At 31.7% G+C, this 20,512-nt stretch overlaps 1 protein-coding gene across 2 annotated transcripts in view; it reads right to left on the bottom strand.

Annotated features, from left to right (window-relative positions):
• The window catches only part of LOC145280220 (VWFA and cache domain-containing protein 1-like), a 335,274-nt gene that overhangs the window by 15,177 nt on the left and 299,585 nt on the right, over positions 1–20,512 (bottom strand). For both annotated transcript variants that reach the window (XM_080132006.1, XM_080132007.1), the window contains exons 14-25: positions 19,731–19,848; positions 17,719–17,797; positions 15,900–15,986; positions 15,486–15,628; positions 12,104–12,201; positions 10,819–11,013; positions 9,429–9,551; positions 8,867–8,966; positions 8,261–8,359; positions 6,354–6,419; positions 3,906–3,992; positions 3,667–3,782 (exon numbers count right to left, since the gene is read on the bottom strand). In XM_080132006.1, the coding sequence (XP_079988132.1) occupies positions 3,667–3,782; positions 3,906–3,992; positions 6,354–6,419; positions 8,261–8,359; positions 8,867–8,966; positions 9,429–9,551; positions 10,819–11,013; positions 12,104–12,201; positions 15,486–15,628; positions 15,900–15,986; positions 17,719–17,797; positions 19,731–19,848 (1,311 nt within the window). The remainder of the gene's footprint in view (positions 1–3,666; positions 3,783–3,905; positions 3,993–6,353; positions 6,420–8,260; positions 8,360–8,866; positions 8,967–9,428; positions 9,552–10,818; positions 11,014–12,103; positions 12,202–15,485; positions 15,629–15,899; positions 15,987–17,718; positions 17,798–19,730; positions 19,849–20,512) is intronic.

Raw genomic sequence — 20,512 nt, 5'->3', positions numbered from 1 at the left:
TAACTCTTCAATCAGAATGTAGGGTTGACGTCATCGCTCAGCAATCAGCAATTTTTTTGGCATTGCGTGTGAGCACCACCTGATATTTTCCAACGTTACCTGCTACCTATGCAACCTTATTACTACTACTACTACTACTACTACTACTACTACTACTAAGTTGTTGTCTGAAGCCAAAACTATACTATTACTTCTATTAAATTATACTATTTGGATTATTTTTTATTCTTAATTCAGTTTAAGTTTACTATACCATTCCAGATTAATGTATTATTTTTCAATGTTCAATTGGGGAGGGGAGTATTATCTGGTCAGTTGCGATAATACCATCCTCCCAGGCTTGTTCCATTGTCATGTCATCCTCCCAGTCATTACCTCTCCCTTGCTACATACTAGCAAAAACATGTGACCATTATCACATCCAGTTTCACGACTGTTTTCCATGCTGGCATGTGGTGGACAACTTTTCAAAATAAATTTCCAAACATACCTATTTCTGGCCAGCTCTTTATCACTCTTTCTCTCAAGCCCATTTTAATCACTTCTTCCTAAGTTTTCTTTGGCCTTCTCTTGTAGACTGATCTTGCTACCTCAACTACTAACCCAAAATCCTTGTCCATTCTTTCAACATGGCTATACCATGAAAGTCTCCTGTTCTGCACACATTTCTCTATACTGCTACATTTAATCTACATTTAAGCTTATCACATCCGTCTGTCCTTTATAACTCATATTACACATTACCATGATTCTCATGTCATTTCTATCCATGCAATGCATGTCCTCAACTCTCATTGGTTAGGTTTCACTTCCATGCATCTTCACACTGCGTACACTGAGGGAGCATGCTATTGCTTGTAAAAATAATAACCATTGCACTCATAGAAAACTTACAATGGTAATAAATAAATAATCCTATTTGGTATATAACGCTCATGATTGAGAGTAAGATTTTTATAACTTTTTAAATCACTTGTCTCTTGATCAATTCACATATCAAAGAAAAATAGTACATCCCCTTTTGTTACTTAATGGAAATTTTATGTTTGGAAATTTCCTACTGATGTGTGTTGTTTTAAAAAAATTTTTTGTCAACAAATCATTTTCAACTTGTTCACATATTTGTAATCAAGGATGCACCACTGACATCTTTTTAAAATAATTGTTAATATTTTTTATTAATAATTTACAATTATACAACTGATATGTTCATATTACAGTGTCTAAAAAGATAAGTGAAATATTAGATCTTTTTAAGAGACAAGTCAAATATTGATCTTTTTTAAAGTACATCTCAAATAATTTTTTAAGTGACCAAATAGTGATATTTTTTAAGACACAGGTTAAATATTAGAGAAAGGCCATGCTTTTTTTGTTTTTTTTTCCTTTTTCAAAAAAAACAAACAAAACAAAACTTTTTTTAATCAATTTATTTGTAAAAACGTCATTTTCAATCTTTAAATTTGATAAAATATTAATTTCCAAAACTAACAGGCATAAAAAGTATTTGATCAATTGCAATAGAATAAATTTTGAATGTTTACCGCAACAGGAAACAGAAAAAAAATGTAGACAGATGTTTGCAATAAAAAATACAGAAACATCTCATGCTCTATTGTATGCAGGTATCACTAAGTAGGAAAGTTTGAAAACGGTTTCTATCTCAGCATGCATGCTCTATGTGTCCGAGCTTCAGTTTTACAGATGCAGTTTATTAAGTTTTTTTTTTTTAAATGATTTAATATCAATCTATCTTTAAGATATTGAGCACTTTGAATCTTACATTTATTGCCTCTCAAAGAACAATGCTGTCCAGAATTCTCCTGATATTAAAAAACAAAAATGAAAAAAAAAAAGATCTGTATGATGTATGTACCTTTTTTTTTTTTTTTTTTAAATTTTTTTTTTTTAATTACATTTTCACCCCAAACAAGGCACATTGCCACTTTGGTGTAGGGGGCTACTATCAGGGGCAACAACTACTGGGGTACTATGTAGGGATTTGGGCAGCAAGATGTCGGTTCACGTTACACTTGAACTTCTGCACGTCAGTACTGTTGGGGAAGCAGGGACCTGGAATGGAATTCCAGAGTCTAGCGGTTCTGGGGAAGAAACTATTGGAGTAAAAAGATCTTTTACATCTAGGGATCTCTACAGTGTGGGGGTGGGATTTAGCAGCCTGTCTGGTTTGTCGAGGGTGCTCACGTCGTGGGGGCACAAGTGATTGCAGTTCATCAGAGCATTCACCACTAAAATACTTGTAGAAAAGGCAGAGGGATGCAACATTTCGTCGATGGGACAGAGGCTGAAGCTTAGATGCCAGTTCAGGGCCTATCAGGTTTGCGACTCTCTTTTGAACCTTGTCAAGGAGCGAGAGACTAGTAGCAGATGCACCAGCCCAAATGTGACAGCAATACTCCATACATGGGCGAATGGTGGCCTTATAGAGGTACAGGATACTTTCGGGTGTTAGTAGTTTTCTAGCACGGTAGAGAAAGCCCGCCTTTCTTGCAGCGGCCCTGGCAATGCCTTCAATGTAATTGTTCCAACTCATGTTTCCTGTGAACGTTAGGCCAAGGAGTTTGAAAGATGTACTCTCAGATAAAGAGTCATTGGCCATTGCTATAGGTGGTAGAGAGGGTTTCTTGTAATTATTGAATGAAACTAGTTTAGTCTTGGCAGCATTGAACGCAACCAACCACTTTTGTCCCCATTCCACCACAGATTGGAGGTCTTCCTCTAGTGTTTCTGCCATTTCTTTAGAAATGTGTTCATTCGTCTTCCTGTCGTGCCTGCCATAGAGTGTAGTGCCATCAGCATATATACCCATCTCAGAGGCAATTTTGTCGGGGAGGTCATTTATGAATATCAGGAACAATAGAGGTCCAAGGATAGAACCCTGGGGCACCCCTGCATTTATATCATATTGTTTAGATGTACGACCGTCGAGGACAACCTGGATTTTTCTCTTATCTAAGAAGGATTTAATTATGTTAAGTATTCTACCAGTGATACCGTATGATCTAATTTTCCTGAGGAGACCCTCATACCATACCCTGTCAAAAGCCTTAGATATATCTTGAGCTACCGCTCTGCCCTCCCCTGTACCTGTGATGAAATGAAAACATATTCTAAAAATCATGTAAATTGATTAAGTAATTTCATTTTTAATTGAGAAAATCAAATTTCATGATTAAGTGAGAAGTGATTGCCCCAAAAGAGATAACTCAAAATTTAAACTTGTGAGATCAACCTTATAATGCCTACAATTTCTGATAAATTGCTTTAATCATTTAGAAATGATTTTCTTTATAAAAATAACTCAACAATAATTCATACTTACTAGATTTGTGTTGTAATGCCTACAAATTCCCATTAATTGCTTAAAAATGATTTTCTTTATAAAAATAAAACTACTTGATTTTTTTTGGAATATGATATTTTGATTTTGTTGCAGGTACATACATCATAAAGATTTTTCTGTTATATATATATATATATATATATACATATATATATATATATATATATATATATATAGGGGAGGAATTCTGGAAAAGCACCCAACAGTAAACAGATTTCCCATAAAACAAAGACAACAGAGTATGTTTCGTTTCAAATGGACATAAACAGAAACAAAGTGCTTAAAAGGTAAAAAAAACTCACTCATCATCTTCTTCGAGTAATCCACCGGTGCAGAAGTTCATTTCCAGTGGACATTCGCACGGGCATTCACATTCACTCTGTTCCATTCGGTGGCAGTTGAGGCAAAGGCGATCAATCTATAAAAAAAAACAAAAAAAAACAGGCAGTTATTACAATGGCTGTTACAATGATGATATGTATGTGCAGTTGTACGGATAAATTAATAGATATTATGAGTTTGTTTTCATTTTTAAACTTACCATACTGCATGGGCAAAAGGCCGTGGCTGTATCACAGGTGTGGTTAACAATCCCTAAAAATGCATTTGTACCTGGGATTTGAGTTATCTGAAATTAAAAATTCATTTGTTAGTAAACTAATCGCTAGTATTTATATATTTTGTGCTGTCATGCTTTGGGGAGCTGCATAAAGATTTTTCGGACCAAGTAAAGAATAGATACCCCGTAGCAGACGACGCCACCTGGCGGTGCCAGGCGGCATCGTCTGCTACGGGGCATCTATTCTTTATATATATATATATATATATATATATATACGCACTTAGAAAGACACCCATTTATTTAAATATTTTTTATTTAAAAAAAAAATCTTGCTCGTGAATATTCGTAAAAATTTAATATTTCAAAATATTATTTGAAAAATATATTAATTGTCGCTGAAGTTAATATTTTAAAGAATAATTAAATAAATATTTAATTGTCTTAAAAACGCACACAGAACCCCACCCCCACAAAACGCGGTACATAAAAATCAATCTTGGTCGCAAAAATCCGAAACAGAAAGAGACACCCATTTATTAAAATATCTTATTTAAATACTTCGTTTTGTTACTTACTTAAAAAAAAAAAATGTTTTGTAAATATATACTTTTTCTTTTAAATCTTCAAAAGTTTTCTAAATATATTTTTTAAAAAAAAATTGCTGGCGAATATTCGAGCATGTTTGCTATTTGACGTGTTTAAAAACAACCGACGCCATGTGCTTGTGCCAATGTCAAGGTCGAATCACCGGTGTTAGTTGAAATGTGCACCTGGCACCGTCAGGCGGCGTCGTCTGCTACGGGGTATTTATTCTTTACTTGCTCCGATTTTTTTTTATTTTTTGTTTTTTCTCTGGAGTTGGGTGGAGACAAGTTATGGCCGAGCACCAAAATAATTTATCGAACTCATACAAGGGACGTAACTGTCTGGACCTCTTAAGAGTTCGCTCCCTTTATACATCTCATTATTTTATATAGAGAACTAGGTAGATATACAAACGATACGTATAGGACATCATTAGGATTACTCAGGTAATACAAGGTAGATATGTAAAATATACTTGAATTATCTGCTCATTCAATGCTTATATGGGCCGTGGGGGCATGGAATAAACTGCTGGTTGTACACCACCAGAAGTAGATATAGGTTGTTTTTTTGTTTTGTTTTAAACTTCTATGGCTATAAAAGTTTTAAAAAAGTATTCTATCTTTCTAACCTGCTCAGGCTGATGATTGTATTTTTTTTTTTTTTTTTTTTAATTTTTTGGGGGCGGGATATAGTATGTCGACCCCTTGGGTCAGTTATCTATGGATTCAGGGGACCTTTACTCCCTTACTAGTAGTAGTAGTATTGTATAGGTTAAACCTCTATACTGCTATTTTTTAGCCAGTCTGAGAAAGTGTCTTCAGAGAGATGGGCTGTCACATAGCCACCTTCCAGTCAGGTGACTGGAGAGTGTAGGATCAAGTGGTTCCTTGCACTTTGGGCAGATTGGGGAGTCTATTTGTCTTCACCTGTGTTTGTTTACTGCAGTCTTGCAGTGTTTTGTTCTGATCTGGTTTGCGGCTACCCTCTGCTTCCTACTATTTGTAGCAAAACCTGGGTTGGGTCTTCAATGATGTCCCAGCCTTTGCACAAAGGATCACCACTTTGTGGCAGTGTGCAGGTTTAAAACGAAGAGTGATTCACCCAGGTGATCAAATGGAATCTAGAGATTTTCTGAATTCCTGATCAATTATATACTGTCACTCCTTACTCTAGCTGACATATAAATGATATGTCTTTTTTTTTTTTTTTTTTTTTTTTTTTCTTCAAATCATGTTCACCTCAAGCAAAACATGTTGCCACTTGGATGTAAGGGGCTAAGATGTTTAGGGGAGATGAGTGGGAAGATGTTGGTTTACATTACATTTGTTCCTTTTTTTCATGTTTTGATAAAGGACAATTTTTTAAGGTATAAAAAAAAATGACAGTTGGATATGATTTGTGTTTTCCATCTTATTAGAAAAATCATCACCAACAATACAGAACTAATTGTACGAAGGTATAATCTTTATATATAAAAGTCAATGTTTAGTTGTGCATTATAGAAATAGATATATTAACAGTTACAACAATTAAGTTTCAGCAAAGATTAAATTTTTCAAAGAATCTCAAAACACCATTTACATTTTCCTTAAATTTCATCTGGGGTCACAAGAGGTAATTACTGATTATATCCAGAAAACAATTAAAATATATTCTTTTCGAAAATTTTAAAAAAATAATTTCTTTTACATTTCATGAAATAAAAATAAAATTAAAACAGATTAATCCAGTGAAGAATGCATTTCAAAAAAGGTACAAACATTTAATTAATGGTTTTGTTTAGATAATAATGTATATGAACAAAATAGGAAAATAAAAAAAATTATTGTAAAGACTTACCTGATAGCGGGCACAGTGTTCACCATGAACAAGGTTTGTAAGAACACCATCCAAGCTTGTGTTAAACTGAAAAAAATAAAGTTGAATTTTATTTTAATGATTTTATTATTTTATTTATTTATTTATTTTAATGATTTTATTATTTTTTTATTTATTTATTTTAATGATTTTAATGATTTTATGACAGATTAAACAAAATATTTTTAAAAAAAAACCCGTAAAAGTGCAAAGTTTTTGTTGAGTTATATACTTATCCAACTCCAAAGACCCCACACTATCGGCTAAGCTTCAAACTCTGTCCCATCACTGCAATGTTGCATCCCTGTGCCTATTTTACAAGTACTTTAATGGGATGTGCTTTGACGAACTCATAAAACTTGTGCCCCCTCGGCATACTTTCGACTAACCCAACAAGGAACAAATTCCCACCTGTTTATTATCCAGATCCCTAGATGCCAGAAAGCCTTCTACTTTAATAGTTTTTCCCTCGGACTGCTAGACTTAGAATTTTTCCCATTTCCTGCTTCCCTGATCATAAAAAGATGTTAGACATCATTCAAAATAGTATCCCCTTACATCTAAGTGGCAATATGACTTGTTCAGAATAAAGAAGAAAAAACAAAAAGGTGACTTTAACAAGTACTTCAATATCATCTAAGCTCTCTGGAATATGCACAGGAAATGAATTTTATGGCTGCTTCAGCTTTAATAATGCATTTTCATGTCTACTTCTATCATCTTCCGTAAAATAAAACCACATTTATGATTTTCTTATTCAAATACAAACCATGATTTCATTGTTTTTAGTTTTGTAATTTCTTACTACTGTTGGAATGATTAATCGGAATCAGAAATATCGGAACGTTTGAGGGTATCAGAATCAGAACTATTTTCCAATGCCAAAACGATTCTTTCGTCTTTTTGATTTGATTTTGTTGCTGGTAATAATGATAAAATAATAAATATTTATTGATTTTAAATTAACAGTAAAACTAAAATCAATAGATCATCCCCTACAAGTGTATTTTTACGTTTAGGAAAATATCTACACATTTAACATGTGTTTTTACGGAAACCGGGAAAAAATAACGGCTTTATAGTTAAAATAATAGGATTTATAAAGAATCGGAATCGTTAATTGTATTGGAATTGGGGAAAAATATTGGAATGGTTCCATCACTAATTCTTACATACAAATTATATAGTGAAGTTGAATGTCTTGGATTGTTATGTCAATGTAGAAATTTAAATATCTATGCAGTCTGCATTAATAGTTGAAGCCTTCCCATTTATTGCATTAGATTTAAAGAGATGAGAATTCAACCAAGCTATCAAAATAAAATGGTCAGAATCACTCCCTGATGTTGGATGCGAACCTACAAATGTTTGTTTTTCGGGGGGGATTTCTTATCCTTGGAAGGAAGCGACTAGTACTAAGACAATTAATTAGAATCAGGAATGAGAAATATCGTAATTTTTTGAGGTATCAGAATCGGAATCTGAAAAATTTGTGTCTATTTTCTGATGCTAAAAACGATTCTTTTGTTTTCTTGTTTGTTTGTTTAAAACTTCATTTTCCATTGCCGATACTTATGATAACATAATCAATGTTTATTGCTTTTAAGTTATGTGTAAATCTATATTTCATCACCCCCTCAAGTGTATTTTTTTTTACATTTGCAAAAATATATGCACATATTACATGAGTTTTCACAATAATCCTAAAATAAAAATTAAAAAAACAATTGTGTAGATAAATATTTAGAGCTTTAAAAATCAGAATCAGTAATTTTATCGAAATAGAGAAAAATATTGGAATCAGCCTATCACTAGAAATGCCCCCACCCCACCCTTGCCATCATATCCCAATGGGAAAATGGTGATTCAAATAATCATGATCAACTTACATGATAAAACCGTTGAACAGTACGGTCATTGTAACGATTGCAGAGTTTTTTCTGGACAAATCCACGATGATTTAAAATATCATTCGCAATTAATGGTTCCTAAAAAATGAAAAAATAAATTAAGTGCAAAATGGAGAAAAACAATAACTGAAAAATGGAGAAAATTCACATAAATTGATCAAGTAGTTTTATTTTTAAATAAGATAATCAGATTTTATGAGTATCTGGGAAGTGACCGTCTCACTCACATTTTGAAAAAAAAATTTTTTGAAAAACAAGGGAGATAATTTAACACTCATTCATACTTATTAGATTTATGTATTCCCATTAATTATTTAAAAATGATTGTCTTTATAAAAATAAAACTACTTGATCAATTTATATGATTTTTTTAAAACATGTTTTCATTTCATCACAGCTACATACAGCATACAGATTTTTCTTGAATTTTTTTTTTTTTTAATATAAGGGGAAATTCTAGATAAGAACCGAGGCTTCTAATATTGTCTATAAAATTCAATGAAAGATTAAAAAATTACAGAAAATTACTGGTGTCAATTAATGCAACATCTACTGGACGATGTTAAGGATTAATAATTGTCTCACCTTGTGTGTAATGTGCTGTTGTTCAACTGGACCCTTGCAATTTGGTTCAATGAGGTCAGGGTGAGAAATAAGGTAACCACTGTCATCCATGATAAAACATCTGAGAAGGATAAAAAAATTGCACAAAAGTCAATGAAGAGCCATTGTTTTAAACAGAAACAAGTATCATTATTAGCAAAGAAAAAAAAAAAAATTATAAAACTTTTTTTTCAGAATTTCATATTTAACAAATTAATAGATTAGTTTCACTTTTTCTAGAAAACAGAAGATAAAAAAAGAATACAAAGAAATGATAAAAGAAGGAAAATCAAAGTCTAAGGTTGCACGCCACGTCCTCTTTTGACTGCCAACTTCGTATCGAGAGCACATCCATCCAATTAGTGCTCATTACTTGAACACCCTTGTGATGTTGGTCAAATCCCACATTGCGCTGGACCTTGTGTCCCATCTAGCTTTCTTAGGGAAGCAGGTAAATAGGGTGTTGTTGAGGATGACATGGATTTCTGCAGTTAAGTATAGAGAAGGTGAGAATACATGTAGATATTTTGCAAATGGCACTCACCTTACAGTTGGCTGCTCACAAGCTGGAACTTTTTCTGCCAAGATTTTATAGAAATATCCCAGAGTAACATCCATTCCCATCACAGCAGCAACTTTATCCTGAGGACTGTGTAGAGCAGCTCTTCTGTAAAATGAAAAATTGTGGGAAACAAATTTAGAATCAAATCCCATGGAATAACAAAAGGATTTACAAATATCTTTACCAGAACCAAATGCGATTTGAAATTGTTTAGAAAACCCTATATGGCTTTGAAAAGATTATTAAGTTGAAACCAAATGCAAGTCTTAATAGTAACCTAGACATGTTGATGCAAATCATAATAGTAATACACATACACAAGGCCTTCTAATTTTTTTTTTTTAACTCAAAATGTTGAAGATCTATGAAGACAGAAATAGTACCATTAAAATGAGCGCCATTTTACATTTCAGAATTTATTTTTCTACATAGTCACCACTATTTTCAGTGTAGTTTTGTCAACGATGAACGATGGCTGTGCATGGGTGTCTGGAGCATGTTTTGTCATATGAGAGTCGTTCAACATGTAATGCCTCCTATTTTTTTTTTATGAAAAAATTGAAAAGCTACAAAACAGGGATGGTACCATTAAAATGAGAGATCTTTTGTACTCCAGAATTTATTTTTCTACATAGTCACCACCATTATCAATTCAATGACGCATCTCTACTTCTGATGCAAGTCAATGACAGAGGTTGCTTTCACAGAGTCTCACACTATCAATATCTGCAACGAAGGGATGAAACTTTTAGGTCATGAATGCATAAGTTCAGTCATCATAACAATGCAATTTGAAATCCCCTCTGATCTATTTAGGTAGAATAAAAGAAAATAGGAGGCATTACCTTTGGAACGCCCCTCGTATGTATACGTATAGTGTGTATTTCGGCAAACATTTAAATTAAGATTGTTTTTTTTTCTCTTAAGAAGAGTCTTATTTTTTAAATTTTACATTTAATATTTCAATCAAATTGAAAAGTAATCACAAAAAGAAAAAAAAAACAAGAAACCCATAGAACTACATACACCAATGTATGATTTTATACAAATGGAATTCGACACTACACATATGATTATAATATGGTATTATTATAATATTTGACAGTTTTCATCTAAGCAGATTATTAGTGGTTTTGTTTCTTTTCACAATTCTACAGACAGCACAAGATATCAAAGAAACAAACAATGATTGTGTGAAACGAGGGACCTTTTATGTAATGCCAACAACAAAGTACTTTCCATGTTAATGCCCCAGGCACCCCTCCCCCACTAGCGAAAGCCCATGATGAGGCATCCTTAACGTAACGGACACGAGGCATCTTGATAGTTGTACACAGAAAGCCAGCCTAGAATGATCAGAGTGCACACTTACCTTCCTTCAAATATTGTATGGCTGACAGTGACGATGTAGCCCGCACCTCCAACATCCAAGTAAGGTGCTGCAAGAGTGACAAAACCAGGGAACGCTAAGGCTCTTTCAAACCAAGCTCTCTTTGTTGGATCGTAAGCTTTATCCATTAGAGTCCCAGGGTAAACACGGAAAGAGCCACTAGGTGTCGCAACATATCTATGAAAAAAAATTTAAATGTTTTCGTTTTTTTAAACCAGTCAACAATTCACACAAACCAACAGTTCTCAAAATTACCAAAATATTATTTTAGATTTGGGCTTCAAAATGGAAAACACTTTTTTTTAAATCGAAGATGAGAAATAGAAATCTTATTTTTAAATGTCTCAATTAGAAATAAATTGACGCTAGTAGTATACATTCGATGTATCGATGCATTTTTATGTCATATACTTTTATAATAGATGGTTTAAAAAAATAATTATAATCATTGCAATTTGATCACTGAAGACTCCAAATAAATCAAAAGAAAAGCATTTATTTTTTTATCTGAAAAATTTGACTAACAAATTGTTTCTCATGCAAAGTTTAAACGTAAATTACTGATTCGATTTAATATAACTCACTAGTAAACATGCTGAACTCAATTTTAAAATAAAACAATGCCTCTACTGTTTATTGATGCCAAGCACAGTTCTTACAATATTATTGTAAAAACTGTTCATCCAACTTTTCCCTATATTAAAAAAAAAAAAATTAAGAAAAATCTGTACGATGTATGAAACCACAATGAAATGGAAATATCATATTCCAAAAATTACATAAATTGATCTAGTAGGATTTTTTTTATAAAGAAAATCATTTTTAAATGATTAATGGGAATTTGTAAGCATTACAACATAAATCTAGAAATAATGAAGCATTGTTGAGTTATCTTTCCTTTGTTTATTTCAAAATGGCAGGTGGGATAGTTATGTCTGTTACTCATAAAATTTGATTTTTTTATTTAAAAGTAAAACTACTTGATAAATTCATGTGATTTTTGGAATATGATATTTTCATTTTATCACGGTACATTCATCATATGGATCTTTCTTTATTTTTGTTTTATAATTCTGGAAAAGAACCAATTTTTTTGTTTGTTAATCATTTATTTTGATAATGAAAAATAATAAAATTTACTGAAATGAAGCAAAAAATTCTTTTAATTTCGTACATCTCCAGAATTTGTGAATATAGCAGAAATATTGTCTTATGAGAAATGAAGCGGAAAACAATATTTAAAAAAAAATAGACAAAATATTCTTACCGTCTGATGATATAATCATTTAGTTGACTTGTATGGAAACGACGAACCCATTCATCATTTATTCTTGCAGTTGCAGCAACGTCGTTTCGGATTTGCTCCTGAAAAGAAGAAACAGAGAAGGAAAGGTTACATTTGAATGAAAATAACCATTTTTTTTGGCAAAAAGCAATTCTTTTAGTCTTGGAACCATGAACCCTTCACATGGTTCAATAGCATGAAGAGGGGGGAGGTCTTGGTGGGAATCTCAGTTAGACATACTAAAATTGATGGTTCTTGTCAAGAATCCACTCTACATTAAAAAAACAAAAATGATAACAAATCCGCATAATGTACAAAGCCATGGCCTGATGATAGCCAAAATATCATATTCCAAAAATCATGTAAATTGATCAAGTAGTTTTATTTTATACAGAAAATCATTTTTAAGCAATTAATGGAAATTTGTAGACATTACAACATAAATCTCACAATTTTGAATTATTGAGTTATTTCCCTTGTTTCTTCAGACTGTTTTCAAAATGGCGGACGAGACAGTCGCCCCATGGTTATTCAATAAAATTTGATTTTCTTATCTAAAAATAAAACTACTTGACCAATTTACATGATTTTTGTAATATATTTTCGTTTTGTCATGGGTACGCACATCATTTTTTTAAGATGGGGGGGGGATTCTGGACAAGAACCAAAATAGTTTGACAAACTTAATAATCAAATGAAAACATAAGTGCCTCATTATCTTTCTTACACCTTTCAAACATTGGATGATCACGTGAAGTCAATACGTATAAATTATTCATCTTCTAAGAACGTGTAGTGCAAATTAATTGCATGATAATTAATGTACAATGTACACAACAGCTTTTGTTTCAGCTAACAGATATAATCTCGGTTCCGAGAGGAAGAATGACAAGACATGCCCACAATAGATCAGCGATTAAAAAAAAAATGAATTTAAAGTTGATTAAAATATTAATAGTCAAAAGACTTTTGTAAATTAAATGATTGCGTAGGATCATTTTTATGAGGCTCCTATACTTACATAATAACTGTAGGTTGAGCTAAATGAATCTGTGCCCCCAACTTTCCAGTTAAGTTTTTAATGATAATAAATGTTACTGATTTAGTTTAATCAAAACTTTAAAAAAATGAAAATATTGAAAAAAAAAATTATATTGTACGTACCCGTTATGGAATAAAGTTCTCATGAAAAAAAATTTCACTTAATTTGATCAAATAGCTTTTTTGTTTTTTTGTAAAGAGAAAAATCAAATTTTAATGAGATTGATTGTCTTGCGGCCATCTTGTTTATTTCAAGGACAAGAATGGAGGTGCCTTTAAACAAAATGGGATTAAAAATTGACAAAATGGAAAAGGGATTAAAAAAGGACAGAGAAACTGTAAAATAAGTGAAAAAAAACTAAAATATCTAGGTATTTTTTCTGCCCATGTTTCCAAATAATTTCGTCAAATTTTTACAAAACTTTAAGTGGTGATGGAATTATCTCCCTTGGCGCTCCCCTTCCTCATCCACGAAATAGTCAAGATGGCTGAAATACCATCAATCTCATTAAAATTTAATTTTCCACTGTAAAAAAAAACCTCATCAAATTAAGTGAAATTTTTTGTATAATAACTTAATTCCATAACAGGTACATACAATATAAATTTTTTTTCAATATTTTCATTTTTTAATGTCTTGAACTAAACAAGTGCCCAATAAATGGAGAAAAACATCAAAAGTAATGAAAAATTACAAAAAAAAAAAAAAAAAAAAAAAACTGAATGTGTAGAATAAATGAAAGTACTAGATATAAAATTAAAAATAATTTTCATCATTTTAATTTTATGGTTGTACATCAAAGATTAATATTTATATACTCTGACTTTCTTTTGCATGTTAGAGGGTTGATTAATATTTTCACTGAATGTTTTTTTTCCACAAGTTGCAAAATATATACTAATATGGCTGAGTGTTCTCTAAGCTTGTTGGACCAAGTTGTTTGCTTGTTTCATGTTCATCCATTCAAAGACGGTCATCTTTTCTTTGCCTTTAAAGTACATTTTGAACAGCCACACACTGAAATCTGATGCAATAATTTCAAAACTTTATATTTGATGACAGAGGATGCTGATGGGATACCAGTGAGTTTTTGTAACTCTGTGATACTTTTATGACCAGAAATGAAGTGCATGATTTATTTATTTATTTTTTTTTTTACAAAAGGGTCTTCACTTATCAAGGTCCAGAAACTACTTGAGGATAAAGTTTAATATGTGCACACTAGTCATTGGTACAATAGCATTGTAATCATTAGTGGACGTTTGGTATTCTTTGATTATTTAAGAGGATGGTTCAATAAGAACTTGTTTACATTGGACTTAAAGATGACAATATTACAATTGTCACCTAGAAAGCAGACCAGAGTTCCACAGGCGGGCAGTTCTAGTGAGAAAGTTACTACTTTCTGGCAATTTTACAGCCCAACTGACACATTCAGGCACGTCTTAAGTAATATGGTTTGTAATTTTTTAGATAAGGGTTGATTATCTGTGTTATTCGAATTACTGTTCTCATCTTGAGTGCTATTTCACAACATATCAGTCAATGCATCTGAAGAAAATCGGAGGTTATATCAACGGAAATGTTGTGAAAATAACTCCAGATGAGAACAGTAATTTGAAGAATCCAAATAGGATTAAATTATATAATATTACCTTTTAAAAAAAAATAAAAAATATATATTTTTTTTGCTGGGTTTGTATTACTGTACACATAGATTCGAAAAAGTTGTCAAAAAAACAAATATATAACAAATAAATATTATCAAAGGCAAGATAAGTAACTTTTCTACCAACCTGGATTTATTTTTCGTGTTTTTATTCAATGTAACATGTTTATTCAGCTCGAAAACCATAGTGTTTACCGATGTATTGGAAAATTCAAGATGGCGCCTCACTCCCTCTTTAACACGGTAAGTTTGGGAAAAGGTGTTATAAATAAAAAACTAGACAAAATACTATTAAAAACCCGCCGAATATATGTCAACCTATGTCATGGCAACATACATTGAGCGAGTTTTAACTGAATTTTATCCAGTTTTTTATTTATAACACCTTTTCCCAAACTTACCGTGTTAAAGAGAGAGTCAGACGCCATCTTGAATTTTCCAATACATCGGTAAACACTGTATGGTTTTCGAGCTGAATAAACATGTTACATTGAATAAAAACACAAAAAATATATCCAGTTTGGTAGAAAAGTAATTTATCTTGCCTTTGATAACATTTATTTGTTATATATTTGCTTTTTGACAACTTTTTCGAATCTGTGTGTACAGTAAAACAAACCCTTTTTGCTCTGTTATATTTATTTATCACTTACCTTAAGTCCTGGGTTCTGAATTAATCGAGTGTTGTCTTTTAAAAAGGCAATATAGCCTTGCACCATTCTCCTAGTCTCTTCTTGGCTAAGGTGTTCAAACGGGTTAATAAAACTGTTGGCTGCCAGGAATACAGTACTAATATCTGAAGGGAGACATAAAAAGAAATTAATGAAATTGAACCAACAACATCTTGACATGTTCTGTATTATCGTTGTTTGAAATCTAACCTGGTAACTTGTTTTAAATATATATTACTCTATTAGCAAAAAGATGATTATGTTAACAGATTTAGTTTTTGAAATCTACCTTGAAAATAACTTTTCAGATCATGGAGAAATATTTGTTAGTATGGAAAAAAAACGAAAACAAAAAAAAAACAACATAAATAGCTAAAATAGTTAAACAATACGAACCTAATGTGGAAAGTTGCTTAAGGTGGACACACATATTGTTCGTAGGAAGCAAGTCTAAGCGATGGTAAACCAAGTCAGGGGTTAACACTGAAAGACAAAACAAAAAACTCATAAGTAAAAAACATATCTATGTCTTTACACAAAAGTTCTCAAAAAAAGCTTCCATTTTTAGCTTCAATTAAATTCATTGTCTAAATCTATATATAAATTTAGGTATGTATATCTGTTCATATATTTGTAAGTTTCAGTTATGATTGTCCAACAGTTTTGTACTACAAAATATACAAACAAGATATTGTATAATGAATAATTTATATTTCAAAGAAGAAAACTTTTAAGTATTGTATAATGAATGTGATTTGGATATTTAAAAATTTAAAACTTAAAAACTAAAAAGATATTGGTTAACTATATTTACTCAGAGTTGCTTGTAAATGCATTTCCTTGTAATTTGTTTGAGTTTTCTTTTTTGAAAACTACCCCACTTCCGCTGAATTGCTTCTTTATTTTTTTTTTAAGTTCCAATCAAAATTATGGCTAATTTTTTTTTTAGATGGTTACTATTTCGAAATAATTGCAACCGTGTTTCTCAATTTTTTGGATAAGAGTTGACTGTTTGTATTATTTGGATTCTTTGGACTACTGTTCTCATCTTGAATGTTATTTTTGAAATTCCATGCAGATTCCCAGAGTTCGACGACAAGATTCCCAGTGTTTGACGACAAGATTCCCAGTGTTTGACGACAAGATTCCCAGTGTTTGACGACAAGAGTCCCAGTGTTTGACGACAAGAGTCCCAGTGTTTGACGACAAGAGTCACAGAGTTTGACGACAAGAGTCACAGAGTTTGACGACAAGAGTCCCAGAATTTGACAACAAGATTCCCAGAGTTTGAAAGGAAGATTTCCAGAGTTTGACGGCAAGATTCCAGAGTTTGATAACATATACCTGAATGTCAGAGGTTACATTGATTGAAACATGAAAATAACATGAAAGATCAGAACAGTTGTCCAAAGGATGCTAGTAATCAAAAAAATGTCTATAATATAAAATAAGCTATTTTGCATATATTGTCATCAATAGCATATGGCTTACTCAAGATCTTATTCTGATTCTTCAGTTTCCTTTGTAGAAACTCATTCCATCTTCTTTACAACAAAAATGTGTTTCTATAAGAAAAAATTGTATCAGACTGAATTATTTCACAATGGAGACATACTTCAATTACTAAAACAGAAACAGAAGCTCCTTCCTCAGAGTCAAACACTTCCTTATCATGAGAGGGGCAGTGCCAACATTATCATATGTGATTGGTTTGATTATTGAGTGAATAAAACAAGGATTAGTTAAAAAAAATTAATAAATAAAATAATGTTATAGTTCTTGTCCAGAATTTCCCTTATATTAATAAAAATTAAAAAAATATCTGAACGATGTATGCCGCCATTACAAAAAAAATACCATATTCCAAAAATCATATAAATTAAATAGTTTTACTTTTAACTAAGATAATCAAATTTTATAAAGAAACAAAAAGGGACCATCTTGCATCATGATCTTGAAAAAATAAGGGCAGACAACTCAGCAATAATTAAAACTTACAAGATCAAATTTGTAATGCCTATGATTTCCCATTAATATCTTAAAACAGTTTAAAAATGATTTTCTCTATAAAAATAAAACTAATTGATCAATTTACATGATTTTTTTAAAATATGATCTTTTCATTCCATCACGGGTGCACACACAATAAAGATTTATTTGTATTTTTTTTTTTTTTATGTTGGTGGAATTCTGGACAACCATCAATGTTCCTTACCATGAAGCTTTTTCATCTGCCGTTTCTCTTTCTTATCTGTTCGAGTTTTCACTACAACGATGTACGGCACTTTATCAATCTGTAAGAAAATGAAGGAAGAGAACATAAAACTTTGTGAACAAAATCATGAAATCAAAATAGGACAAGTCGGACTTTGAAAATCACAAACATCAGCGTATCATCACTCATGGAATGTGACGACTAAAGGACAAAATTGGAGATGAAAGTAAACCGAATGACTATTTTTTACTTTCCATATTTTGTTAAATAACAATTTTTTTTTTTTTTTTTTTACATGGGAGTCACCACTTATCAAGGCCTGGAGGCCACTTGAGAATAAGGGTTATATTAACAATATACGAGAAAAAAAACAAACAATTTTCTAATTTATAATGGGGAGAGGAAGTATATGATATAATCATGCTGACACACCAGTTCTCATTAGATTACAGGAGTTAAGCAACATTGAGCCTGGTCAGTAACAGATGGGTGACCATTTGGGAATACCAGGCACTGTATGTAAGAGGACGTTGGGACGATTAATCGGAATTGAAAAACGTCGGAACTTTTTTTGAGTATTGGAATCGGAAAAAATGTGTGTATTTTTTGATGCCAAAAAACAATTTTTTTGTTTGTTTTTGTTTAAAACTTAATGTTCTTTGGTTTGTATTAATGATGAAATGAAATATTTATTGATTTTAAACTATGAGTAAAACTAAAGTCTACAGCTTACACAAGTGTATTTATATGTTCACAAAAATATATGCGCATATTACATAGGTTTTACAGTAACTGCGCCCCCTTACAAATAAAAACAATTCTTTATTTAGAAATTTAAATGAACTGGAATCAGTAATTGCATTGGAATCGGAAATGCAAAACAGAATCTGTAATTTATAGAAATCAGGAAAAATATTGGAATCGTCCCATCACTAGTCGACACCACTCTGCAAGAACTGCAAAAACTTAACATCGTCATTTCCCTTAGTTGGGACATGCATGCAACTGGAGATCGTTTGTAAATTTAATATTCCTTAGATACTTCTTCTTTTGGGGAAAGCCAGTTCAACCTGCCTGAATGGGGGAGATAATAGAAAACCAGACAAAGAATCATCATTCTGCCTGATGCAATCTTTAATGTTAAGAAGAAAAATGAAATAGAATGATAAAACATTTGATATTGCAATATTACTATAATATTTCGATTATATTTTTATGTACAGTTATAAATTCTAAAGCTAGAAGTCTTCAATTGGTGGTGCCTTCAGCATATTCTTAGGATTTATATTTCCGACCACATTCCTAACACCAAAATCCATGCACAAATGTAAGGTTTTTAGACTTGAGAAAGCACTTCTTATCAGGAGGCTCTGATAGTTTGGGCACACCCTTCATCATCTGCCAACTAACCTGATTCATAAGGCAATAGTACCAACACTGGCACAAGAAGAATAGTGGTCAATTGAGGACATGGCTTGTAATGGTCAGAGCTGACTTGGAAGCTATGATCAGCCATCGTTTGTCTACGATAATGGAATCACAAATGGCTGAAGTATGCTGAAGAATCAGCATTAGACAGATTGGAATGGACTACCTTGACTTGTGATGTGGCAAATTCACTTGAAACTGGCTCGACCCACTCTGGGTGAATTTTGTCCGAATAATAGGACTGATATATGTGCATTAAGATGATAAAACAAGTTCCAAGAAGAGTGGTTGTCAAGTGAGGATGAGGGTCGCAATGATCAAAGCTGACTTGGAAGCTATGACCGACCCTAATGTCTTCAGTCTATGACGATGGAGTCAGAAATGGCTAAAGCAGCGAATTAACCTGAATAGACTGCTTTGACTCACTTGGAGCCAGCTTGATTCACCCTGGGTGAATTTCGTCACTAAGTATAAACTAATGATGAAATGGCATAATTAGCTAAAGCAAATTAAGCCATTTCATGGAATTTCTACTTGCAACATAGTAAAATATAATGAAAGAAGAAAGAGAGGAAGAGACATACTTTTCTCCAGCTGTATGTGACAAAAGATTTGCCGCTACTTTCTGGGGCCAAATGGCTTTCACTTGAATCTCTCTTGTTTGTTCGTTTGATGTGAGCAATTTCTGTACCACGTTCTTTTCTGTTTGCAAAGAAAAACAAAAAAATGAGTAACAAAATATTTCAATAAGTATTTGGAATAAAACTTTAAAGTATATTCTGTTTAGAATCATACTTAGGCCATTTAAATGAAGTGAGAGAAACATGTCAAAAATAAAATAATAATAATAAAATAAAAGAAATTAAAAAAACAAAAAAAAAAAACAAATGAATAATAAAATATAATAAAAAAAAATTTTTTAAATGATGCTATGGAACTTTCTTTACTGAAACAATTTCATTTCGGTTAATCTCCATTTTGGATTCTCTCTTCCAACATTAAGTCAATTTTGAATCAGATACATTTTTTTTTTTTAATTTTTTTTTTTTTAGAGCTTTCATTTGTACAAAATGTTTTGGCTCTTATTCAGAATTTCCCCTATATTTAACAAACTTTTCTTTTTAACTCTGTACGATGTATGTACTCGTGACAAAAAAGTCATATTTCAAAAATCATGTAAATTGATAAAGTAGTTTTATTTTTAAGTAAAAAAAAAATCAAATTTTTTGTGGAAAAAAGGGACAATCTTGAAGAAATAAGGGCAGATAACTCGACAATAATTAAAACTTGCAAGATAAGCTTTGTAAGGTTTACAATTTGCTATTAATATTTTAAAAATGTTTAAAAATGATTTTATTGATAAAAA

This window comes from Euprymna scolopes, chromosome 7, assembly GCF_053919585.1.
Source record: "Euprymna scolopes isolate OS-2025 chromosome 7, ASM5391958v1, whole genome shotgun sequence".
In the NCBI taxonomy this organism is placed as follows: Eukaryota; Metazoa; Mollusca; class Cephalopoda; order Sepiida; family Sepiolidae; genus Euprymna; species Euprymna scolopes.
Note: the sequence above shows the minus strand (reverse complement) of the source record. Positions and strands in the feature narration are given on the sequence as shown.